At 37.8% G+C, this 27,366-nt stretch overlaps 2 protein-coding genes across 6 annotated transcripts in view; both read right to left on the reverse strand.

Moving 5' to 3' along the window:
- Nucleotides 1–10,172, reverse strand: part of LOC127448402 (sodium-dependent noradrenaline transporter-like) — a 41,649-nt gene extending 31,477 nt beyond the window's left edge. The window contains exons 1-4 of the mRNA XM_051710890.1: nucleotides 10,034–10,172; nucleotides 8,650–9,093; nucleotides 6,635–6,766; nucleotides 5,527–5,764 (exon numbers count right to left, since the gene is read on the reverse strand). Of these exons, the coding sequence (XP_051566850.1) occupies nucleotides 5,527–5,764; nucleotides 6,635–6,766; nucleotides 8,650–8,926 (647 nt within the window). The 5' untranslated portion in view covers nucleotides 8,927–9,093; nucleotides 10,034–10,172. The remainder of the gene's footprint in view (nucleotides 1–5,526; nucleotides 5,765–6,634; nucleotides 6,767–8,649; nucleotides 9,094–10,033) is intronic.
- An 8,177-nt stretch (nucleotides 10,173–18,349) lies between these two features.
- LOC127448486 (lysophosphatidylcholine acyltransferase 2-like) lies at nucleotides 18,350–26,776 on the reverse strand. Of its 5 annotated transcripts, XM_051711068.1 has the most exons (12): nucleotides 26,666–26,776; nucleotides 24,426–24,535; nucleotides 23,838–23,898; nucleotides 22,809–22,867; nucleotides 22,496–22,530; nucleotides 21,872–21,926; nucleotides 21,538–21,620; nucleotides 20,637–20,762; nucleotides 20,322–20,504; nucleotides 20,102–20,200; nucleotides 19,636–19,777; nucleotides 18,350–18,679 (listed from the first exon to the last, which is right to left on the reverse strand). In XM_051711068.1, the coding sequence occupies exons 1-11, from the start codon at nucleotides 26,733–26,735 to the stop codon at nucleotides 19,642–19,644; spliced, it is 1,017 nt and encodes a 338-aa protein (XP_051567028.1). In that variant the 5' UTR covers nucleotides 26,736–26,776; the 3' UTR covers nucleotides 18,350–18,679; nucleotides 19,636–19,641. The 5 variants fall into 5 exon arrangements, 1 of the variants encoding a protein (XP_051567028.1); XR_007898537.1 differs by lacking the exon at nucleotides 18,350–18,679 and having other exon boundaries at nucleotides 20,440–20,504; XR_007898536.1 differs by lacking the exon at nucleotides 18,350–18,679 and having other exon boundaries at nucleotides 20,425–20,504.
- Nucleotides 26,777–27,366: the final 590 nt, after the last annotated feature.

Below are 27,366 nucleotides of genomic sequence, written 5' to 3' on the forward strand. Positions count from 1 at the left end.
GATAGATAGCCAGAAAAGGCATGATGAGGGGTGAAAGAAATGAGAAGAATTGGACAAATTAAAAATAATAATTAAAAGAGGCAGACATACAGTATAATTTCACAACCACACTGTGAAGCAGTACTATAACTCAGGGGGTATGCGAAAATAATTGGATTTAGCTTTGCTAAACCTTTAAAACAAAAGGCATGACTAAAAATAATTTGGATTAGGGCTGGATAAAAATATATTTTTTTCCAATTAATTGCAATCCTCATTTGAAATATCCAATATAGATTCTTAAAATCCCAAGATTGATCTTTTAATATGGGGGGTTCAGCACCGATATCTTTTCATTGCGTGTCGAGAGTAAAAGTTTGATTTGTGTATAGGGATGGGCATGAGTACTCAGAAGTGACAGCAATGATCGATCATGAAAATGATGATCGATAATGAAAATGCATGAAGTGACTTCACTGAATTCAAAATTCAGTGACAACTACCTGACTATACACAAAAGTGTCAAAGAGGGGCCTTATTTTCAATTCTGAGATTGATTACGTTGTGATTGCAAATGGTACCTTGATTGTCAACAGAGACGTCTCATAGCAACCAAACTGATAAACGATGCTGCAATGTTAGCGTTTGTTCTACAGGTTCACCATGTTTTGAACATCTGTCTCTGCACACGTTTGATAAACAAGTTTTATTGTCATATACTGTAGAAACTTTGACTCAATAATGTCGATTATCTAATAAAAGTGAATATTTATCATTGACTGTAAATCTCCCTCAGTGTTGACATGTTTGCATGATGTCACACACCTGCATCTAAGTGAAATCAGAGCCGAAGATTTCTGCACAAGTTGTAAGTGCCATTCCATTGCAGCTTTCCCAGTATGAAGTTTAAAATTCTTAGTTAAATGAGAGGAATCATCAAAGCAACAAACTCCATCAGAGAGCAGCGTGGTTTTCTGTACGGGCCAAAGACAGCGCTCTACACTCTGGAGAAGCGTGCGCACACACATTAGGCGAAATCTTTCTATCAGACATCTAGATGGAGCACAGCTGAATGTAACAGAATGCAGGGTCTTCAAATCTATTTTCAACTTAACACAGCATTTTAAAAATACGATGGTAATGCCGTCTCCAATCACGCCAAACACGGTTTTCAGATACACGGTTCAGAAACGTCCTGGTTACTTTCGTAACCTCCGTTCCCTGATGGAGGGAACGAGACGTTGTGTCGATGTAGTGACACTAGGGGTCACTCTTGGGAGCCCCAAACATCTCTGCTTTTTGAAAAAAGGCCAAAGGGAATTGGCGAGTGGAATTTGCATGCCACTCCCCCGGACATACGGGTATAAAAGGAGATGGTATACAACCACTCATTCAGGTTTTGTGCCGAGGAGCCGAGACAAGGTCCCGGCCATTTCAGTGGGTAGTTCAGCATTGTAGCAAGTGGGACACAACATCTCGTTCCCTCCATCAGGGAACGGAGGTTACGAAAGTAACCAGGACATTCCCTATCCGTCACTCACTCAACATTGTGTCGATGTAGTGACACTAGGGGTCCCTATACAAAACGCCACAACTAGCTGAACTGTGTTACGTGGACTGCGGTGCGAGACGGGCAGACCGCTGCATGCCTCGTAGCCAGCGCACCAGGCTGCCACGTAACCTCCCCCCAACGCTCTTATGAGCGTCGAACGGTCCTTCGGGAACAAGTCGATTGCCCAACAAATAGGGACAGGCTAGCCTAGGGAAACAATTTAGTGGAAGATATATCACATGGGGTCACCTATGGGGAACCAGCGCATGTGGAGCACCTACCCCAGTACAGGGCTTAGTTAGCACATGTACTGGGCCGGCAGCGAGTTTCTCCGTAAACTCGTCTGCCACAGGGCTAAGGAGGGAAGTCATCCAGGGATCAGAACTTGTGAACACAACTGGGAGTCAAAGGCGCACGTCTTCACCTCATGGGAGGGGAAAGGCGCTATGCGCAAGCGGTACACCCGGCCAGCTGTCCCAGAACTTACCTGTTCCGACCTGACAACACACGGGATATAACCGGCTCAACCCACAGATTATAGAACCTCACATAGGTGTTGGGTGTTGCCCAGCCCGCTGCTCTGCAGATGTCTGCCAAAGAGGCGCCACTGGTCAGGGCCCATGAGGCCGCTACGCTCCTAGTAGAGTGGGCTCGTAGCGCCATGGGGGGCGGCACGTCCTGAGCGTGATATGCCATCACAACAGCATCAATGACCCAGTGGGCGATCCTCTGTTTGGAGACAGTGCTTCCTTTCCGCTGTCCACCAAAGCAGACAAAGAGCTGCTTGGAGCATCTAAAGCTCTGCGTGCAATCCAAATAGATGCATAAAGCACGCACCGGACACAGCAACGCCAAAGCTGGGTCCCAAACACCTCTGCTTTTTGAAAAAAGGCCAAAGGCTAGGAGGGAAACAGAGGTGACATAGGTAACAGAGGTGCACACTTACTAAGTTTATTACGGTAACCTGAATGATGAACAGAGACACGTGTTCTGAGCATTGTATCAATTAATTGGCCAGCGAGTCTTCACATAATGAAAATATCATGCATTATATTTTGATTATGCCCTCCTTTGTACTTCTTAAAACAGACTACATTATAACAGCCTATAATAATGAATATACACTGGAACAACGACACGCAATGCAGCAACCAAAGAATATAACATATATGTACATACTGTATATGTACATGTCTATGTGCCCCCCCCCCCGCCAGAATACTCAACGAGTTACTAATTACTTTGAGTACTCAAGTAAACAAAATGACCAAAATTCCCATCCCTAATTGTTTAATGTGTGTCCGAATACAAGACCCACGCAGTCCATTTGTCATTGATAATGTCTCTTTTAATTAAAAAGTAATTTAAAATTATTTTTTTTAATTTAAAACAACAACACACACACACACAAAACACTGAATTATAATAAAGAAGCCATGCAACTCCATTCTTGTTAATATCCGCTCAACCAAAACAAAATGCTGAACTTTTGGTTGGAGACAGGGGCACATTAACGCATGGGCTTACATGGGCTGAAGCCCAGGGACCCACAACTCCCATGGGGCCAAGCACATTGTGTCCGCCACCCTCTTTTCCCCTATCCATGTTCGCAGAAGGAGCGTATCTAAACGATTTCAGCAGGAGATGCAGTTGTTGATACGGAGATGTTGCGCAACCGTTAAAGGTGTCCGTGTAGCGCATGTTCACTGCACAGCAGTTCCACCCCCACCCAACGACTTTAAAGCGCCCATGGTTAAAGACAGTATGCTTTAGCACTTGTTCTACATATCAATGTAAATAGTACAAATTGTGCATGTAAACAATAAACATGTAACTATATGTAAACAGTACTGTGTAGAAGGCACATTAGTAGTTTCACAAAAACATTTGTCTGAAGATGTTATTTTATATCTTCAGCTTTAGAGTGTCAATAGGAAATATACATTTTAGATTCCCAAGCATTCCTTTTGCAAATAGAATAGAATAAAAATAGATAGCCCTATAACAGATGGCATGGCCCCCACAGAGCCCGGATCTCACCATCATTGGGTCAGTCTGGGATTACTTTACAAGAAGTGACGGAAGCAACTGAGACTGCCTGAATACATAAAACTGTGTCAAGTTCTCCAATATGCTTGATCCTACCTATCTGCCAACAACCTTGAAAAACTGTGCGCAAAGTGTACCTGGGAAAATTACTGCTGTTTTAAAGGCAGAGGGTGGTCACACCAAATATTAAAGCTAATTGATTGAATAAAAATTATTCATAGCATTATTCTGCCCAAAACTTTGCACAGTACAGTATATACAGTATTTATATTTACATAAAAATCATATTTGTGTATTTACATATACTGTATAGATTTTGTTCCCAGAAGCTTACATTTCTCTTTCAATGGAAATGAAAGACAAAATGATCTGTCACTAGACACCGATGTCAAGTGTCTCTCAGATTATTCTGTTTTTGTTCATAACTGGTTGTTAACAAGTCAGCAAGACAAAAAATTTTCTTCATTATTCAAGGCATTCCTCTGGTTTTCCCTAACACAGGGAGCCCAATTTTCTCTTGCACGGGAAAGGATTGGTTTCCTTTGAAGTGCAAACGGGTGCCTTTCTTTTAGTCAACATCAAAAGCTACGGAACTGAGCTTCTTACATAGCCCTGTATCAAGTGTAGGAGGGAGTTTCAGAGTTTCAGGTGCCACATACAAGTTGATATTGACCTAATTTTGTTAAGCAAAAGCATTCCCATATGAGCGTTCCCATACGACAAGCTCATCATTGTGCCTGTGTTCTACCCCAGAGCAGCAACAGGCAGAAGAAATACCTGGATGATTTACAGTATATATAAATAAAATGAAATTGGCATTCTATATCTGCAATATTACACTATATTATAATATAATATAATATATAAAAAAATATTTTTTTTTTTAATTTTTTTTACATATTACTTTTATAACTTTTTTTTCTTCAAAAAACAATTCTAACTTTCAGTCTTGTTTTAAATATTCAAAAATCTGCAGAAGTCATACAGTTTACTGAAAAAAATAAGACATCTGGGTGCTTCAGAAACGTTCATCCTTCCATTAAAAATAAATTATAACAGCTAGAAAGATGGCTGGAAATCAACCTGCTGTACTTTCTGGTACTAATCTAGTGCGAATGCCTGACTCATTTAGGCTAGAAAACCTCCCTCAAGGCTAACTCCTCAGTCAACTACAAGCAATGGTTAACTAAAGCAAAACCCCTCAACATGGCCTGACAGAGACAGAGACAGGTTTCAAATGTGTTTTCATCTTTTTCTACATATTCCAAAAGAAATCATATATACTGTATCTAAAAGAATTGTTTTTATGAGCATGCGCAGACACACACACACATCACAGCCAATAATACAGATATCCCATGCTTCGTGCCAGCCCTGCAAAACATTACATGCACAATGGAATGAAAAATACATGGAAAACAAATCCTGAACAGTGCTAACTGAGTGATAGCTCCATTAGGTGCCATATCAGCAAGACACCATAGGAAGCGACAAATGACTGGTACAACATAACAAAGTAGAACAATGTCAAAAGAGTAACTATATACATCACAGTCATTGTTAAGCATAAGGAGATGACCTAATTGACTGTGTTATTAGGGATGTTTTTAATTCACTTTTAATTTTGGAAAAACTATACTCACAAGACAAAATGAAACCACATAACCATGATACTTGTACTAATAATTTGAGCAAATCTTGAGTTTACTGCAGTGTGTTATGAGTCTATTAACTTGATTCAGAGACAGCTGTGAGAAGCAAAGGTATAAACTGTGTGACTGGATTCATAAAACTGATGTTTATATTGTTTCACAATCACACTACTACAAAGAAACTTGTGAAACAATAGTACATAAGGAAGGAAAAGGAAGCCATTCAATTACAATGACAAAGTCCCAGGGCAAAAAGACAATTATATAATTTAATTTAGAACTCAAAGAACTTACTCATAGAACTCTGCTGCAGGTGTGTTCTTGTACTTGGCATAGGAGGTCCCATTACCCAAGAAGGTGCCATTAATGAGCTGTGGATCTGTGCAGTTGGGGCTGTTCCACAAGTTACCACAGTTGAGCCAGGGCAGCTCACTCGTCAATGAGGCAAATAAGTAATACAGTGACCACGCTATGATGACGTTATAGTAAAACCCCACATATAATGCTATGATGATCACAGTGTAGCCAACACCTGAGGAGCAAAGTCACAAATATTGTTATTAAATGCAAAAAGTTGCCATCTTCATTTGTTTCAGGTTTCTGTTTTCTGTAACTTATGAAGATAAAGTGTATGCATTGTAATGATGACTAAGCCTGATCATTGTGACTGTATTGTTGCAACTCATATGGGGGGAATTCACTAAGAATTCATTGCACCCAGTAAAATTGCTGGTTATTTCCACACACAATTCTGATCTTATGGCCAATTCTTAGTGCTAAGAGAGGACGCAGCAGACCACCGTGATCTGACAAACTCTGGCCAGACTGTACAGCATCACCCACTACTGTGATTTAGACACCTGAATCAACTCTTTAACATATCGAAAGTGTGCTTGATTACACTGCGCATCTGGATATATACCAGGTTATAAAGCTCTTCTCCATTGTTTGATCATTATTTGATGAATTACTGCTGATTTGATTGACAGAAAATGTATAAAAACATCCCTTTTAAATATAATACATTTTACCGCCTGCTTTCATCCGGCGGTAATAGCGCAATGTGAATTGTACCGGAAATGATTTGTAAATGAAGCGCAATCTATAATGAGCCTAATTTGCATAGCCTTGCAAATTATTAGCCTTGTTCGGGTGGAAAGGAATGGTAATGAATAAATGTAATGGCTCAAGATACAGCACAATTTAAATGCTGACTGCGGCTGCTTAAACTACATTGTAGGTGGTGAGTGAATGCAATACAGGTTTTTGCGCTGAAATAACACGTGCAAAACATGCACAACTGTTTAGTGAATTTGACCCATAGGGTGTTGAGAACATGTTACATTCCACCTCAGCAACTTTCATGTCAATAGAATTGGATGTATAAAAATTTTCAACATACCTTTAAACACAGGGCAGATCTTCCAAACAGTAGCTGCTCCCTCTCTGTTATACTGACCCAGGGCAAGTTCCATGTAAAACAGTGGCATCCCAGCAATAAACAGGAACAGAATGTATGGGATCAAAAAGGCACCTGGGGGATACATTACATCATTTTACACTCAGTACTTGAAAAATACCTAAGGGAAGCCAAGAAAAAATTGATAGCTGAACAAAAGTTGTCATTGTACTGCATGGCAAATTAACTGTAGCGTTAGAGTCAGTCTGACTTACAGCACTATATCATAGTCAGGATTGGGAGGGTTACTTTTGAAATGTATTCCACTACAGATTACAGAATACGTGCTGTAAATGTAATTTGTAACGTATTCCGTTAGATTACTCAAGGTCAGTAACATATTCTAAATACTTTGGATTACTTCTTCAGCACTGGTAGATTTTTTCACTTGTTTTGACTATAAAAACTCTGCCAGCACAGTAAGACAAAATACACGTTAAAAATACATTCTCTGAAAAACCTAAATATCTTATGCGTGTTGTTTCTAAAACAAGATCAATCAAATTGATCTTGTTTTAAGGATTTTTAGATATTTTTACAGGAAAACAATACAAAAATTATTATCAAGAATACGATTTTTGCCCTAATATCAAAGGTCTTACTAGAAAAAAAGAAATTATGATGCAACGTGAATTTTCTTGATAAAACAATATGATTGTGCCTGGTAACATGCATGTAAAATGGCTAGAAATAACATTTTAGCTTAGTGTAAAGCTGACAATTTACACAAGGTTTATTTCTATTTCTTCTGCTCCATACTTACTTCAAACTTACTTCTCTGTCTGCTCGTATGAATGTAACACATCATAAGAAAGTGTTTCACTGCTGTTCAAATGCACTTTGGATCGCATCATTTATATGTATAAATGTTAAATTAAACAAATGACAGTAAAATGCAAAGTGATCTCTTCAGTAATCAAAATACTTTTTGAATGTAACTGTATTATAATTACCAATGATTTAAATTGTAACTGTAGTGGAATACAGTTACTTATATTTTGTATTTTAAATACGTAATCCCGTTACATGTATTCCGTTACTCCCCAGCCCTGATCATAGTTCCTAACTAGTTGCCTAGCAAAACATTTTATTTGTGACAAAAATCGCTTGCAGGTTGTTCTGATAAACAACTTGTTCACAATGTTTGAATGAGTCATAATTCCAATGAAGTGGTCGTTACTTTTCTTCGCATCAACTTTTATGACATTGTGAAATAAGCTATTTTCAAACATTATATTTCAAACCTCTTGACCTAGAGCAATTTTTCTAAAAAGTCTGTTATTTTTAGAACCACTTGACACTCACTTGTCAGAACAGTAATGACTGAACTCTACTGTAAGTATAGGCTTTATCTACTGTACACTGGTAACACTATACGATTAGGTTCCATTACTTAACATTAGTTAACTACATTAATTAACATGAACTAACAATGAACAATATGTTTACAATATTTATTCATCTTGGTTCATATTCATTTTAACATACTGTACTAATACATTTCTAAAAATAAATAAATTGCATATGTTAACATTAGTTAATGCCCTATGAATTAACAGTGAACAATTGTATTTTTATTAACTAACATTAACAAAGATTTATAAATGATGTAAAAAATATATTGTTCATTGTTAATTCATGATACCGAAGGAATTTACTAATGTTAACAAATGGAACCTTATTGTAAAAGTGTTACAGTTACATTTCACATTACAGTGTCTGTTAAACATCATTAGCGTTTTAAATCTACTTTCAATAAGAAAAAGGAACACAATACGTTTACGAGCTGCTCCACAAAATAATATGTAAACACACTGTATTAAGTGCAAGCAAACACAATAATTTTCATTGGTATTATTAGTCACTTACGTACTCTGTAACATGACCATAGAAATGTCAAGGGAGACCCTTAAAACATCAAAAGAAGCATGTTATTAGAGAACACGAACTGATCTTACCTCCTCCGTTTTTGTAACACAGGTAGGGGAACCTCCACACATTGGCCAGATCCACAGCAAAGCCTATGACAGAGAGCAGAAAGTCCAGTTTCTTGCCCCATGTCTCCCTTTCCCCATCCTCAGTGGAGCCCGGAGAGGCCACGACAGAGGAGTTCGTGTACTGGACACCGTTCTGCTCCTTCACCAGGATCAGCTCCACTTCCTTTTTCTCCACGTTAAGCTGTTTTAACGGGGCCACTGCGGACAGTTTGTGCTCGGGCAGGACTTGGATGTTCATCTTCGCGCCCTGGCGCTCTCGTGGCCCCGATGATGTGGAGAAAGTGAGGCGCGCGCCGCTCGCACTGACGATGATGATCCTGATGATGATGCTGATGATGATGATGAATAGAAAACACTACAGTTTCTCTCCCGGTGAGGTGGATGTTTCTGCCCAGCTTTCATTAGCTGTGAAAGAGAGGGGAAATGAGAAGTTTACTGCTGTGATATATGTATGACGTTGCAAAACGAAAGAGAGTAAAGCATCCTCAATATGAGAAGTACTTTTGCCTGTCGCTATGATTATCAGAATCAGAATCAGCTTTATTGCCAAGTATGCTTACACATACAAGGAATTTGTCTTGGTGACAGGAGCTTCCAGCGTACAACCATACAAAAACAATACATTAACGGTTAAAACGGCTTGCAAGACATCATTCCTTTACGTTTAACGAAAAAAACTTTACAAGACCCAATCACCTGACATTACACCTTGTAAACTTAAATTCGATGAGCATCGAGTCTGAACGTGCAACAATTCGTTGAATACCTGTATGAAGTGATGCTGCGCCAATTAACGTAGCAAAATCAGTCCAGTTAATGACCGTTCCCACCGAACACGTTTTTGTGTCCGTCTCGCTTTTTTTTTTTTTTTTGTAAACTAGCTAGACGGACGTCTTTGACCGTTGAGCCGCGTCCAGTTCTTTGTTTTTTCAAAGTGCCGCGTTTTTTTGACGCCGTATCAGGTGTAAAAAGGAACGTCGACCCTTAAAAGCGTGTCACGAGATACCTGCGTTCTTTTATATACGTTGTGCTGCGTCTGGCTTTTGACCGCAAGACCTTGTTCGGTCTGAACGCCCCCTAAAGCATCCTCATACACCCTGAATAGGCTAAGTACTTTTGCCTGTCATTGTTGTAAGCAATCAAGACGGTCTACAATAAATGCGCGAGATCATTGTGTCACGGATAAAGAGAAAAAAATAAACTTTACAAGTGACACTCACTCGACATTTCCTCTTGGCACTTTAGCTTCGCGTCTCAACGCGCCACAATTCATGGAATAAATGTGAATCTGTATAAAGAGAGGCTGCGTCGCTGTTCAATTCGAGATATAAGTCTGTCATAGTACTTGTCATTCTGAGGGGGTCCTTCCATGATCCGTCCCTCCTGCTTGATCCAGAAAATGAGACACTGGAGCTTCTCGTGGAAGTTTTACTCTCCCCTCCCTTGTAGCTAGTGGCTGTAAACTGTGAACGTTTAAAAGCAACATCCAGTTTCTCCACGTGATATTTTCTATATGATTATCATCACCCCCTTCTTGTTCATATTTTTTTGAAGCTTTCCCCTCCGCCCCTGAATGTCACACATCCACAAATACATAGTGCGCCACCGCTGGACTTAAGAAAGGAAGCACCTTGCAAGATGTCTTTATTTATTTTATTTTTTATTTTATTTTTTGACATTGAATCTCATCAAAGTTGTCCAAATAAATCCATTGCAACTAGACAATTGTAAACAGGTCGTAACCTACTACACGAACACGTACTGTAATTAAAGTTAAGCTTGAAACCACTTAATATTAAAGATGTTCTCAATTAGACATTTAGAAACTTCAAAAAGATGTTCGAGCATTTCTAAGAGGCTAAATTACAAATCAAAAGCATGAATTATACAACTGCCTATAATCTGTATCCTGCCACTACTAGAATTTAGTTTTTAAAAAGTTAGCTTTTACCCCATCCCCTCCCTCTTCCTTGATTTGCCAGTTTCTTCTCTCTTCCTTTTCTTCACAGATTAAATTAGATGTTTTCTAAGAAGCAGTAAAAGCATTGTGTTCCACGTGTAATCTAATTCCACACCCGCTTTAGCCATAGGCGACGATTTCTATTAGATATGGGCGATCAGTTCATCCCATTAAAGTCAATGAATGTCCCCTTAAAGCTAGCCAGCGTTTCTTTTATGAAACCTTCACAGGCCTGTTTTGTGCAGTTTTGTACATATTCTTGTTCAGATTAGATAACAAGAGTAAGGAACAAGGTTTTAGATGCTGATTTATTTGTTCGTTAACACACATTCTTCCTCCATAGGAGCTGGAATCTCTGTTTACTTTTTTAGGATGTTGTCATGGGCAAGGGTGACGCTAAAGGTCTAAAGGTCACCTTTAGGGTGTGTTCACACTTGTAGTTCGGTTCTCTTGGTCCTCTTGGTCCGGACCAAAAAAGAAAACAATACATTTAGTCCTGGTTCGCTTAGCGTTCACACTGGCATTTTTAACACCGAACCTAAAGATACAAAACAAAAGGCATCAGGAAATAGTCACAACTTGATTGGACAGCTTTTATTACATATATTTTGCAACGGAACTTGCTGAACATCCAAAACAATGTTGGCTGCTGGGTGAAATGCGCTCGTTAGATTTATATATGTATATATGGTGGTATTTTTACCAGCTGAGAACAAACGAAGAGCTAATAAAATGGGTAAAGGAGTCAAAACAGCGCCAGGAATTCCTTCGTTGCACACACAAATGAAGATATGCTGCAAGGACGGCTGACGCGGTTCCAATGCCTTCACCGAACTGTAATGGGCAACATAGCTCCTATGATGAGAAGAACCAGGTATGCTTGAGATCAGTATTAGGCAAATAACTTCCTGTTTTTGGTCCGTTTAGACGTCTTTGGTCCATGTTGCATATATCAATCGAACTGCACCAGCGTTCGTTTAGAAGCGGACCGAGACCCACTATTCAGGTGGTCTCGGTCCGCTTGTTTGGTGTGCACCAAGGTTCGGATGGCAGAATTCACACTTGTTCAAATGAACCGCACTAACAGAGCAATCGCACCAGAGTTCATTTTAATTGAACCAAACCTGCCAAGTGTGAACACACCCTTAGAGTAAGTAAGTTGCCAGCTCGTTCCATGTAAAATGAAGGGTTTTTGCCTATTCTGCATCAATATTGCAATTAGTTTCCATTTGGCAGGTGTAAGAGCTGGCCACTACCATAACTTTTTGGTATCTTATAAAAAGCCAGTCAGGTTGTAGGATCCCTTTCAATAGTGTTGATCAATTTACTGTACATGATTCATGCAATATTCCATCCCACTGAGAAAAATAGAGGTTACTTTACTATGTATAAACTTTATGATGGATTATGATAGTGACTGTGTGATCCACCGCCGTACTGCCTCAAGGGGTATATTTGCACAGCTTGGGTTTTACCATAATGTCTTGAGATAACCTTTGACCTGAGGAGTCTTACTTAGACTGTGAATCTCAGAATGAGAATTATAGAATTACAACTATTGTTAACTATTATTTACATCCAATCATTACATAGTATGGTCCAGCTACACATCATTTCAGGATCTAATGATCATACATGACTAGCTTGCCCTTTAAAATGTGTTTTGGCTCATCAAATGAAAGTCTTTCAGTGTTATTTCCTTAATTCTTTTAAAACACCTTTGATTGAAGACCAAGCCAAACGCTTTATGAAGTGGAGACCAAATGACCCATACTTTAATTGATGGATAAGCTGAGTCGGACTCCAATACCAATATAGGTACATTTAAGAATATTTGTAACACACTACACATTATTAGTAAAAATTGTTTTTGTTTTTGTTTTGACATTTATGACTGACATTGTCAGGACTCACTCAGAGTGTGATTTTTCTTTTTTTACTAGTGTCTTGACATCAGATTAAGACCCTGATATCAAGACATTTGTATTCTTGAATGTCCCTACTTATGCTGCTTCCAGTTCCCTTAAAGATCAATAAACAACCATGGGGTCATGTGTGTCAATCAGAACAAAAGTGATGACCTAGGATCAGTTTGTGCCCTTTCACTTTCTAATCAATGTATTTTCATGTAGTTTGAATGTAATCACAGATCAATACTCCTACTCTGCTATGTTAGATATACATATACATTGACCATTAAACATACACATATTTACTAAGAGAGTATCATCAAATAAAAAAACCTCTTGTATAATTGCTTTTACATTGGTTTTTCATTTTCTCAATTTACATATTATTTGCATGATGATATAATCTGGATATTGTAGGAGACCGTAACATTCTACACCACAAACATCTCAATAACAGAAAACTGTTGTGCATGGAAGCCCGGGAACCACAGAGTTGGATGAGGAATTCCTACATTACTGTAAATTTTCAGTATCACCCGGGGCGGACTGGGATTAAAAAGTGGCCCTGGACTTTCTAGCCCAGAGCGGCCCACCAAACATGGCCCGCAACGCATCACACCATAACACACCAGTTCATTGATTTCATTTTCCGGCTCAATTTCAGATTTTTGTGTTGAAAAAAAGCAATTTCTATTGACTGCTATTCATGACAACGGGCCCCACCAGTGCAAAACTGTCATAACTTTAAAACATATAAAACCACTGTAAATGTGATGAGTGGATTTTTTAGAGAAAGCACTAAAATAAGTACTTTATAGTTCAGACAAAGAACATGTCCGAAAACTTTACAGATGTTAGGTTAAAATGTTTATGAAAGTACAAGGGAAACTGTGCATTTTAGGTGCTGTGACAAGTCAACATTTCTTCAAAATTTTTAAAGATCTTAATCACCTTTCAACTTTTTTTCTAGAATTGCAAATAAACTATTGTCTTAGTAAATATGAGGTTGTGGAAACAACAAGTATAATAATACTATATTATATATGTATATATAGCTATACAAGATCATAAAATGTTGTTTAAAATAGTTAGAGGAAGAAAGTGTCACACAGCAGGACACTGATGACAGTGCTTAAAATTTCATGTCAATTACTTGAATAACTATGTGTAAATGTTTATTTAAAAAACAATCAATAAAAACAAAGTTGACCAGAATATGTACATACTGTATATAAATATAAACAAATATAAATACATGTAAGAAATAATATTAAACATAACTCTTAAAGTGTAGATCTTTGAAGATATTTTGCAGATTGATTGCTCATACAATATTTTCCCTCTATGTTAGTTTGATGCATCTTTATATCTGCAGTGTTTTAATTCCTTCCCCAGCAGATTATTCATGAGAAACAGTGAAAAGTCCAATGCTTTGACAAGCGCTGTTTCTGCTGTCCTTTAAACAAAGTAAGCCTCAAAGACTCAAACAGCAACAAAGTAGTTGCGGAATTAAACACGCATATGGAAAACATGTCACCTTGTAAGTGATTTCAAATTAAAAGTCATTGAATGATTTCAAAATAGAAGCCGTTGTGTTGTTCTGACCTTACTAAGGTTATTAAATTCTCGCTCTGTTACGGGTTCTGCGAGACCATGTTGGAGCTCAGAGTGGCCGCCTATATCGCCTTTAGGATAGGCTGGTACTTGCGCAGCAGTGGGCCATCCCAAATTACCCAGCAGCCCACCGGGAAAACACCCGGTGCTCCCGATGGCCAGTCCGTCCCTGGTATCACCTAATGTTGGCTAACTCTAACCTGGATCAACATCACCCTCCTTTGTTTATCAGCATGTGATCAGTGTTGATCCCAATGTGGAAGCGGACTGAATTTGAACTGAGAATTTACAGTTGCAGTAAAACAGGATTTACATTTGCTATTATTCATTTTTTATATTGGATCTATAATAAAAAGAGTTGATCAGTTGCCAAATTGATTGAATTTTTTTAATGAGCAACATTTTAATTATGTAAAGTTGAAAGGAATGTATAGGAGATTTTAGAGCAGGGACAGTGCAGCCCACCATTATAAAGCAGCATACAGCTTTCAGTTTGACTATACGTCAATATTAATTGAGCTGGTGTCACAACCGGCATGTCAGTTATACAAGTGAAGGACAGAAATGCATTTGTTACAGAATCAGAAGCAACATAGTAACAGTGCTTGAAGACTCCTGTTTTAGTTTTTTTGTAGTCACAGTAAGATAAACTTTTACATTCTGAGTGAGGAAGGAACACCATAAAGGGGTTATAACATTAAATCAAATTTTACTGAAACGTTAACAAAGACAAAAGCTGGACAGCAATAACTTCTCCACTGATCCACAGAACTACATCTTTTTACATCCATAGTTCCTTGTATCAAATTTCCCCATCATCAGAGACTGAACTGGAATTGAATTTGTTGAGCATTCTGTATCATCAATAATATGATTCCTGTGACAGCAAAGCTCATAGTAATGTTAGGCTCTGTCTAAAAGCTGTATAACATCTGGACTCAAATCTTAACCTTTAGAAACTGCACATGTACAGACTCAGTTCTCAGTACTGTATTTCCCTAAGGTTAAGACACCGTTCTTAACATATCCAAAGAGAATGAGTAATATTTCTAAGTAAGAAGAGATAAATGCAGTAGTTCACAATCTTTTTGACTCCCCCCATTGTTTAAGACAATATTCACAGGCACCAGACAATATACAGTAATAGATGATATATATGTATGTAAGCTTAATTTTTTTAGTGGTTATTCAAGTAATTTCAATATAATTTATTTTAAATTATTTGAAGTCATCTTGAGGCCCCCACTGGAAGTTTGCTTATTGTGAGCCCCGGCTCCTTGGTTGAGAATCACTGGATAAATGGATGGATAAACAGAGAGGTGAACTAAAGGATAGATGCATGCATACCCACACATGGATGGGTAATGGACGAAAGAGTCCATGTGTCTACTACAATCAAGAGGCACTTACTTTAAAATATTTTGGCCTATGAGTACTGTCCACTATGAACTACTTGTGATATAATTATTAATAATATAATATAATATAATATAATATAATATAAGAGCAGAAGTACTGTATGTGTGGTGGTGATATGCATAAAACTTAATGTTGTGTTTTGCTTGATATGTCTGAGAGGACAGAGTTGAGTACATCAGCATAGTTTCATCCAGTGGTTGGAGGATGGATAATGCATGGTTTATGCACTCTTTCTGAGAGGACTTTAAGATGCATCTCACCGAGGTCAGGACCTTCTGGTCTGTGTCCATGATTGCCCTGCTAGCATAAGGAAATTAAAAACACACAGAGAGACAAATGAAAAGTATAAAACACAATGATTTAAAGCCATGTTCTGACATTTTGAAAATGCTAATTAAACGTAAAATATAAAAGTGAGAGTAGAGAGAATGCAATATGTTTTGGATGTCTCCTTCTAAGGGAAAAGTATTTAATTTATACATTGTCTACTCTTGCAATGGGAGTGAAGGGTCTATGATTTGCAGCTATTTTGCAAGCTGTCAATTAACAGTGTAGCCGGTCGGCACTGACCTTTTCAGGCGAGCCCCTGATCAGCCCCCTCATCTGTTTCAGCACAGACTGCTCAGCCAAAGCCCTACCGGCTAATGCTTGTTTGGTGTTGCGCAAATAAAACCCGATTACTTGGGCTGATTGTCCACAATTTGACTAGACAGACTCACCTCAGGCTGAAATAGAAATGAATGCAGCAATATTGTGAGTGAAAAAAGGGAGAAAGGACTTTGAGAGAAAGAGAGACAGCAACAGATAGAGAAAGGAAAGGAAGGGAAAGAAACAGAAACAACAATGTGACTTAATTGATTCCATGCAATCTCATCAATTGTGATTAAAATGAAATGCCCCCTCACGTTTGAAAAGGTTAGAACAAATTGACAGTGGAAATCACAGCTGGTTATCAAAGCGTGGGGAGCAGCAGGACTTTAATGAAGTGAGCGCAATCCCATTCTTCATCCTGCTGTATCTGACGAGGGAGAGAACATTAGCCTCTCATAGGATATCATCATTATCCTCATCCCTGACCTGCCCTCTAATGATATTATATTGACAAAAGCACTCAGCAAGTCACTCATTACATACTCTTTCTTTGGTGCTGCACAGGATGTCCAACTTGTTTTTGATATAACGCAACTTTATACAATTATACAAAACACTTAATGATGAACTTGTTTCTCATTAGTTTTTAATGTTTCCTATCTATCTATCTATCTATCTATCTATCTATCTATCTATCTATCTATCTATCTATCTATCTATCTATCTATCCATCCATGCATCCATCAGTCCATCCATCCATCCATCCAACCAACCAACCAACCAGCCAATAGGGTGAGAATAATAGACTTAATTAAAATGGAAAACAAGTGTATTTTTCTCACCCCATTGGTAAACTTTTTTTTTTTTTTTTTTTTTCTAGCTTAAACCTCTTCATTTTGTTAGTTTTGGTAGTCTTTATATCTCATGTCATTTTGCTTGTCAAGTTAAAGTATTTTGTTTTAAGGATGTTTTGATATTTTTACTGGATTACAAGACAGAAATACTGATTAAGAAAATTATTTCTGTGTACTTGTGCGACATTAGCATAGTTACAAAAGTAGTCTGACATCTAATTTTACTGACTTCGAATTTTATTATGAAGAAGCTCATGGCCACACAACAATTTACATGAAGCAGTATAGCCACTTTTTCCAGATGTAAATATACAGTTTGTGCCGAGTCATTACAGACTGATTTTCGGACATCTCCTTTTCTGGAAATGAGTGGAGCAGTTAATGCAGACTATCATACCTATATACTGGGAGCTGCTGCCACCTAGTGGAAGTTTTAAGTATTAGAGTATTTGTTAGCAGGAAGGCTGCTTCAGCAGTTTTTCCCTCCATAGCCACTGATAATTCTCAAGAGAGTAAAAACGCTTCTAACAAGTGCTCATGCACTCAAACATAAAAGGCACAACAAATACTAATTAAATTTCAAAATAAGTTAACTTTGCTGCCTTAACAAAAATCATAATTCCAACCTGCATTGCTAAATAAATACCACTGCAGTGGGATAATTTGGAACCAAGCCCCCCTGGTGCATGCTGTTTTGGGCGTGTTGTGTTGCCTGTTTGCTCACAAACTGGCCTATTTTCAGTGGATGCAACAGAGTATTAGTCGGAACAAGCAGCAGGGACAGAATGCTAACTCAGCAACATCTCTCCTCAATGGGAATGCAAATAAATACAAAATGCAAAGCAAAAACCTTTGATTAAAACAAACTTTCTGCACAAAAGTCTCTGAGCAAAGAGAGACAAGAAAGAAAAAAAGAAAAGATTCTATTTGTATAAGATCTATTTTTGGATTACTTTCATCTCATCAAAAAATTATTAAATAATAATAATAATAATAATAATAAAATAATCCACTGTCCAAAAAAAACAAAAAACAAACAAACAAACAAAAAAAAAACACTTAAGTTTTGACCATTGTCTTTATTGGGGGCCATATATACTCAAATTACCAGATCAGAAAATCTCATTGGCTATTACAGGTGCCCAACTAATAATTATGAACTCATTAGTCTTCATATAATGACATTTGTAAACATTTGTAAACACAGATCTGAAGGCCTTTAAATAAAACATCAAACTGTTTGGAAAAACTTAGTGGGGCACACAGAAAACCAAGTTTGCTTTACTGTGAAAGGGCATATGCTTGTGTACAAGTAAAAAAAAAAAAAAAAAAAAAAACATCTATCCAGACCTAAGGCACCTCCTCAAATGGCAAGACAGAATTTCAAACTTATGGCTACATGCTGCATCTTCTTCTGCTCCATATTTTGTTGCTTCACCTTTTTTGGATGTGTCAGTCATCTTTTTTATCAGAGGTCTGACTGTCCTCTTGGTGATCATCATGAAAAGCAGTACAGCATTCAGACAAAGCAGTGTTACAGTCAGGCTCCTCTCGCTGAAGAGCCTAGTATCGCTGTAACTTGATGTAGATGGTGAAAAGTTTGGCATACTCAAGGTGGGTGAGAGCAAAGCAACAGAATTCATCTAAGAGAAAAAGGGAGATAAAGTATATTTATTTACTAAACAGAAGCACTAAAGTAGGTTGCAACCCCAATCCAGTACACTGTATGCAGCTATAGACTGAAATCACTTATACTTCATGAAGACTTCTGGTATAATACTGTCTCCAAATTTCAACAAGCAATCAATCACTGATCGGACAAAAAACATGATTTACCTTGACAACAAATAGATTAGACAAACAACAACAAAAACTAGTCATTACTTGAAAATGTTCATGACAGATGTGTTCGCCAAGCAAAGTTTTATTACAAGCAGCTACTTTCCAAGCCAAGGCATTCACATGCACAAAGCATGGAATCAATAGTGTTAACCATGATACTTTCAGGTGTAGACAAAGCTCCTGGGTGACAGGGTGATGCTCAATAAATCCGTCAAATTACTGTGGAATGCTCTGTAAGATTATTATACTTTTACTACAATTAAGTTGCATTTTTCTTTACATGCCCTCGCTTCAATTAAACACTTAATTATCTAATCAAAGTAACAAAATATGCATTCAAGTGAGGATGATGAAAGATTTTAGATACAGCAAATCCCCACATGATTGTTTTTATTTCACCTCTAAAGGCAACATTTATACTGTAGAACCAAGCCGTTCTAACTGTAGAATACTTAAGCGCTGACCACAGAGAAAACGGAGGAATAAAAAGAAAAAAAAAACTATTTGCATATGTTTTTTCTGATAACCGCTAGTTCCAAAAAGTTACTATCGGCACAGATTAACTGCTAAAACCAATTTATCGGTCTACCTTTACTTAGTATGACAACAAACACATAAATTCTATTTTTACAAAACTTAAAAAAGGTCAACACAGTTTTTTTCAAACCAAAGAGTTGTATTATCTGGAATATGAATGATAGCACTGCTAATTTGACTGACAGTCTTATCACTGTGGAAGTTGCACAGGCATACAGACCATAAGTTATATGTCCTGATCCATCTGCATCAATCTCTGTAAAGAGCCTGTGGACGTCAAGATCACACGCTCCAAGTGCAGAACGTAGCAAACTGCTAAACTCCTCTTGTGTGATACAGTTATCTTCATCAATGTCAAACAGCTGCAGAAACAGTTCACAGACATGACTAATAATCTGCCTCTTTGTAAACATATAAATGAACACATTTTGACATTAAATCACATGACTATCAATAGTATCACATCACATCTACTGCTGACCCAAATAATGCTGCTTCTTTTTGTCAAGTGGTAGTAAAAACCACCTTAAGGTGCTAACCACCACTGACACATCACTGCTTTTATGGTTTACCCTCATATAACCACAACACACAAACTTTGTCTTCATTTAATCTTTTCATGCTTCTTTGAGAATCAATGCTTTGCAATTATATTATTGTAATAACATTAGCTTTAATATCATTACCTTACAAGCAGTCTGAATAACATCCTCATTATTAGCTGTTTGACACAGAACAGTAACACCAATGACATACTCTCTGAAATCAATGGTGCCATCCACATTCTACAAAGAGGAACACAAAACAAATGCAAGTTTTTTTTTTTTTTTTAAGAATCCATACAATCTTCATTTTTTAGACTGAAAACAAAGATCTTAAAGCAAGTATTTCATACTTGTGACTAACTTCCAGGGTTTAGTTATGGACACACTATCCCTGTCAAACAGAGTGAAAAGCTCCAGCAGAGCTGGGCTGATGGGCAGTTTGAAGAAAATGGCAAACTCCTCACTTGTGATTCTCCCACCTTTGCAGGAACAAGCTATGTTGGCAAAACTCTGCAACTCCTTCTTCACATTGTCCCATTTTAGTCTGAATTTACAACAGAAACAGAGACTAATTTAACAACTATCATTGGCATCGATTTTGACTTATTTTTCATAGATCAAAATAATTATATCATAGAAGTTATTTGTAAAGCATTTTTAGGTTTAACAGTCATACTCCAATTTCCTGCTGATTTTGGTAAACTTCACGAGGCCTGCTTCCGTAGGCAGGGTCAATTGTCTAGCTGCAATCATCAAACGACAATCTTCATAAGTGTGGTCTGTGACCGGCAAGCCTAGCGACCTAGTAACACACACACACACACACACACACACACACACACACACACACACACACACACACACACACACACACACACATATGTTGGTGCAGCTATCCTTATGAGGACTCTCCATAGACATAATGATTTTTATACTGTACAAACTATAGATTCTATCCCCTAACCCTAACCCTAAACCTACCCTCACAAAAAACTTTCTGCATTTTTACATTTTCAATAAAACATCGTTTAGTATGTTTTTTTAAGCAATTTGAATTATGGGGACACTAGAAATGTCCTCATAAACCACATTTATAGCATAATACCTTGTAAATACTAGTTTGTAACCTAAAAAAATTCCTCATAAACCACCCATACCCACCCACACACACACACACTTAAACTTGTTTTTATATCATTGTGGGGACCCTCCATAGACTTCCATGCATTTTATGGATTTAAACAGATCTAACGCTAATTTCTATCCCCGACTCCTACCCCTAAACCTAACCCTCACAGAAACCTTTTTGCATTTTTACATTTTCAAAAAAACATCATTTAGTATGTTTACTAAGCCATTTCCCATACTGCTGGCTGGTCCCCACAAGGTGATCTCAGGTTTATAATCCTTGCACAATGTAGTATAAACATGTACACACACACACACACACACACACACACACACACACACACTTGTGAACCATTTATAAACATTATTGCTTCATTGTGATCACACTTTAGATGCCCATGTGTAGATATAGCAAATACAAAAGAATAGGAGAAAAATGGTGTGCCTACTCTGCCATGACAGCTCTCACTGAATGAGCAAACTTGGTAGGACTCTTTTTCTCGATCTCTGTAGGAGTCCAAGGGGGTAGAAACTAAAACACAGAGACAATCAAATGCGCACTCATTACAACCATAAAGTAAATGGAGGCTGCCGGACTGTATGTGAAGGTTAGCTTGTTTGAAGCTGTATGTGATTCGTTTTAAGTGTAATTTACATCTGGGAACACCATGAAGCTGTGCAGAGCTATTTTAAGTCTTGATGCCCTTTTGAAATGCTTCTACATCAAACTTTTGTAAGAAAAGAACACTGCCAGAAAAAAAAGCACAAATGTTTCTCACAGACCTCAATCTCCACTGTTGTGTAAAGCTGACAGAGTGTAAGCAGCAGTAGTCTGGCCCTAAAACAGGAACTAGAGGTGAGGTTCCATACCAACAGCAATCTCAGGAAGCACTGCCCTCTTTATATGCATGATGGTGCAACTGCATTTACAACATACTCAGAGGGTGTCTTATTCAAGAATGTGAACAACAGTACAAGATATGGTCTGGACATGCAGAGAAGATCGAGATCTTAAAAATGATAATTTAGTCAGACAGCAGGCTGTTTATCTTTCTTTGTTCTACTTAATAAATTTAGCACCCCATGTCAGTAAACACTATAAAACATCCCTGAGATGCTCACTTCCCACAACAGACAGGCTGTTCATGGAGTCAGCATGCTTTTTACCCAGAACAGCTAAAAATGTTACCCCAATCCCCTTCCTGAAAAATAGCAACGTGTGTTTCTTACAACATTACACCCAGGCTCGGCTCGTAATTTGAAATCTGATGACTTTTTAATACTTTCTTTTTTTTTTTTTTTGCTATAGTGACTGGAAAGGTCTAATTCTGGTGCTCAAACCTTTAAAGAGCACTATGTCAACTGTATAAATGATTTTATGATTTGTTTATTTTTCACATTACTCACGATTTTGGGCCTTGCCCTGTCCACGAGACTGTGTCCTGTAAGTATTAGAAAGACAGAAGCTTTTTAGAGCTGATATAAATATTGCAATATTTATATGTTTGGCAGGTGGTCCCATGTATTATTATCCAACTTTATGTTCTTGTCTCTGATTTATTATGGATTTATAATTATTATTATTATTTATTTAACATGTTTTCAAAAAGCTTTTAGCTATATTGTATTTTGCTGTATTATTCCATTCTGTTTGCCACCAGAAACTGAGGTATTATCACAATTATATGAGGTTTCTGTTGAATTTCTGCTGAATACCGACCAGCTTATTTGGGTATCTGATAAGAACAGGCTGTACTGGGACCCCTGGGACAAAGGCACCTGTGGGGTCAAAGAGAGTAACACATAAGCACCTTTCATTCATCCCTTTTGTTCCTTTTGTTCTTTTAACCTTAGTGGTTCACCTAGATTCATACCTCCTAAATAAACAGTTCAGTACAACAGTGCAATACATATAGAGGCTGTCCTCTATTTTAAATATAGGAAACCGGCTAAAAAGATCTGCTTTCTTTTTGGAGGCGTATATGCTTCAGAATGAAGCTGAATGCCTGTCTGACACTCTATTGATCACACCATGCCCCACATACAGTTCATGGACTGTCCTCATGATATGACCCGCATGTAGAAAGAATCAATATGTCACACATATCACAACAGTGACTATCACAGCAACTTACTGAATAACCAAACTATACTACAGACAGATTTATATATATATATATATACTGTCACAGACACAAAGAGAAAAATGTTTTTTGATGGTGAGAATGATATTTATTCATAGACAAAACTCTCTCTCTCTCTTTCTTTCTCTTTCTCTCTCTCTCTCTCTCTCTCTCTCTCTCTCTCTCTCTCTCTCTCTCTCTCTCTCTCTCTCTCTCTCTCTTTCATGTGCTAGTGGTTTTGCTGACCCCAGCAAGCCTCATTCTAGTTTCTTCAGTAAACAACTGCAAACGACAACTAATTCCATTAAATTTTCTCTTTCCCTTCTCTTAATGTATGTGTGTGTGTGTGTGTGTGTGTGTGTGTTTGTATACATTTGCATTGCATTACAGTAGTTATATGATAACTGATGATAGCCAACATGATTTTCATATGGTATAGTTCATGCACTTCCTTCATTATTTATGTACTGAATTATGGACTTTTGCTACAATATATTTTATTTACATCTCAACTAAGGTGTAAATAATTAACTGCCTTTTATAAAGAATGTTCTCCAATATCATAATTAACATTTCTACAAAACAACAACAATAAAAACACACAAATAAACACACAACCTGCTAACCTTGTATGAAAGTAATGAGACACAATCTGTTTGTACATGTTCCTTCAGGAAAAATGAGTATCTGAAAAAGAAAAGAACACCAGCAATGTTCTCAGTGGTAGCCATCATGGTGGCTTAATTTTCATGCAAATACCAATATATTAACTTGACTTATAATATGGTTTTTAAAATAGAGATCACAGTTTGTTTCACAAAAACTTAACAATATGTGCATTTTTACAGTTTGTAAAAGAAAATAAATCACAATGTTGCAACATAAGTTGTAATATGGCTTTAATGAGTGACATTTGGGAACCGGACATCCTTTTCACTCGATGGATCTCAAGTAATTTCCTGCTTTCAAAAGTCGGAACTAACTTTGTTGATACGTTGTGAGTTTCACTCTCAGAGCTAGAATTTGAACCTTTTTGAACAATTTTATCATAGCAATTTTAACCATTTTTAAACTCACATATGAAAATAGAATTGTAAATACTAGTGTGAATCAGGGCAATCATTTGTGGGAAATTAAGCATCAAAGGTTGTGGTGTTACAGGTATTGGGGCTTTAAGATTCTGAGCAGAACCTAAAGTAAAGGGAAGTACTCACCTGTGCAGGCCAGCCTGACTGTGCTCTCCTCTCAATCTCAAGGATGGTGTTTCTACAAGAATCTGGATCTTTGCGTGAAACAAGCACTGGCTGCACACTGCGCAAAAACCCTGAGGAACATATAATGCACTTAATACTTCAATAGGTATCACAATATTAAGAAGTAATAATAACACATTCAAAACTGTTAACAATAATGGGTATTTTTTTCTGTAACAAGGACCAGAAAATTTCCAGTTTCCTTTTAATTGTTTGCTTGGAAATTCCACACTCAGTAGCAGCGACGACCACTAAATGAAACCAATCAAGTCTCTGCTGTCATCCTGTTCTGCTATTGGCCAAATAAGTGTGAGAAGCCGCCTCAGCTTCAAATTAGTTTCTTTGTGTGGAATATGGTATTTCACAATTTTTCACTTACTGATCTGATATGAACCTGATTGATGAAATGTGTATGTGCCCAACTTCATAATTTTGAGTCACAAGGGAATTCTGGTTCTCCCACTATGACGACACTGGAGGAAACCCCAATGGCTGTCCAATGCTTGATGCGATCCATTATTCTCAGTGCAACGACTGTCACCAAAATCGGCACCTGGAATGTACGGACATTGTGCCAATGTGGAAAACTGATGCAGCTTCTACGTGAATTCAACAATTACGTGCTCAACATCTTGGGCGTCAGCAAAATGCAATGGACAGGGAGTGGTAGGGTTACCAGCAATGGAAAGACGGTGTTGTACTCCAGCCACGAGGAGCACCATCAAAGGCGTCGGCTTGATACTGATCAAAGAAGCATCATGTGCCCTTTTGGAGTAGCGACCAGTGAATGATCGAATCATCACGGCACAGTTCCAGTCCAGGCACATTAAGATTTCCATCATCCAAGTATATGCACCTACCAAAGATGTGTATGAAAAGAAGAAGGATGCATTCTACAACTTGCTGAAAGACACCATAAATGACATTCCCAGTTACGATGTCAAGATGTTCATTGGCGACTTCAACGTGCAAACAGGCAAAGATCAGCATGGGCTGGAACATGTAATTAGAACCCACGGCTCAGCCAGACAAACAAATGACAACAGAGACTGTCTGCTACTTTCTGCAGCATGAAACACCTGTGCTTTTGAAATACCTACTTCACATAAAAGACCATCCAAAAGAAGACCTGGAGATCACCAGATGGCGTCACAAACAATTAAATGAATTATATCTGCATCAGTGGAAGGTAGCGCTCTGCTCTTCTGGACGTGAGGACGTACCGTGGGGTGGACATTGGGTCTGATCACCATCTCCTGAGATCCACGCTCAGGTTTCGATTAAAGAAAAAACAAGAACGACAGCACTCATGTCCCTATACCATCGAGAAGTTAAAGGACCATACCATCACTAAGCAGTTCCAACTGGAATTGAGAAATTGTTTCCAACCACTACAGGATGCAGTTGACGTTGAAGGCCAGTGGATACCTTTCAAACAAATGGTTATGAAAAGTGCAGAGATGGTGATTGGGCATCGACGAGGGATGCAGAAAGAACAATGGATTCAAGATCGAACACGGGTCCTGATTGACGAAAGTAAGTTTGCCAAGTGCCAACAAGACCGGGCCAAGTTGGGAGAGGGAAAGGAAGAGGCCATAGCCAAGTACAAGGAACTGGATAGGAAGGTAAAACGAAGTTGCCGGATGGACAAAAAGGAATGGCTAGAGCGCAAAGGAGCTGAATCTAATCAAATCAAATCACTTTATTGTCACACAGCCATATACACAAGTGCAATGGTGTGTGAAATTCTTGGGTGCAGTTCCGATCAACATAGCAGTCGTGACAGTGATGAGACAGTACCAATTAACACAGCACAATTTAAACATCTGATATACACATAATTACACTCAACAATATGGAAATAATAACATACACTGTACAGTATACTATACGCACTACATAGAAACACATTATTCAATAAAAATAAAAAATAAATATATATAAAGTGCAGGAAGCAGCGAATAGGAATGACAGCAAGGCTCTCTACTGCATTGTCCATGATCTGACATGAGCAAGGAGCAACGATAGCTAGAATAGGAGCCACTGCACTGCTGGCCTGCTTCCCCTTCACCACCAACCTAAAGCCCATATCTAAGAAATACATCCAGCCCAGAAACATCAGCATTCTTTGGCACATAAACCTGCCCAAAATCACATCAACAAACAAATAAAACATGGTGAATCACAGTGGGTGAACTAACCGTCAAACATACAAAATGTTTGCTGTAACAGCTTTGATACTGGTGAGCTCATCGGGTGACAGATCAGCATGTTGTTTCATCAGTTAAGATAAAAACCACATCCTTCCAACAGCCTTCCAACTACCTTCTACGATTAGAGTTAATTTATCTGATTAGTGTGGTTGGTCTGAACAGAAATGATACACAGCAAAATGAGTGAAAGGCCAACAGGGGTACGATTTCTCAACAGACCAGTAAACTGTGACAAACAAAGTTCAAACCAGATCCCACCCAATGTACAAACTTTTAACAATTATCACAAATTTCACATCACAAATGCATACATCACTTATTTATACAGAGGACACTGTCTGTGAATACACAAACACATTTTACACACATAAATAACTATTTGTGCACTGTACATATATTATGCCTTTACAATTCCTACAATTTACCTCATTTCAATTTAGCATTTAGCAAAAGATACAAATAAGGAACTAAGAAAAAGCCTGAAAATGGTAAAAGGATGTGCTATCAGTAAGGTCAAAGTTGTAAGGTCTAAGGTGAAGTGCTAGAGCTGGTTTAGTTTTTGGCTAAGAGCCTTAGTATCTTTTTTTTTTTTTTACTGTTTAAATACGATATAATTTGGAAAGGTGCATTTCAATCTTTGCTATAATCTAGGCAGTGTAAATACACAGTATATGTGTTAAGAATGTAAA

Source organism: Myxocyprinus asiaticus, chromosome 1 (assembly GCF_019703515.2).
Source record: "Myxocyprinus asiaticus isolate MX2 ecotype Aquarium Trade chromosome 1, UBuf_Myxa_2, whole genome shotgun sequence".
Lineage (NCBI taxonomy): Eukaryota > Metazoa > Chordata > Actinopteri > Cypriniformes > Catostomidae > Myxocyprinus > Myxocyprinus asiaticus.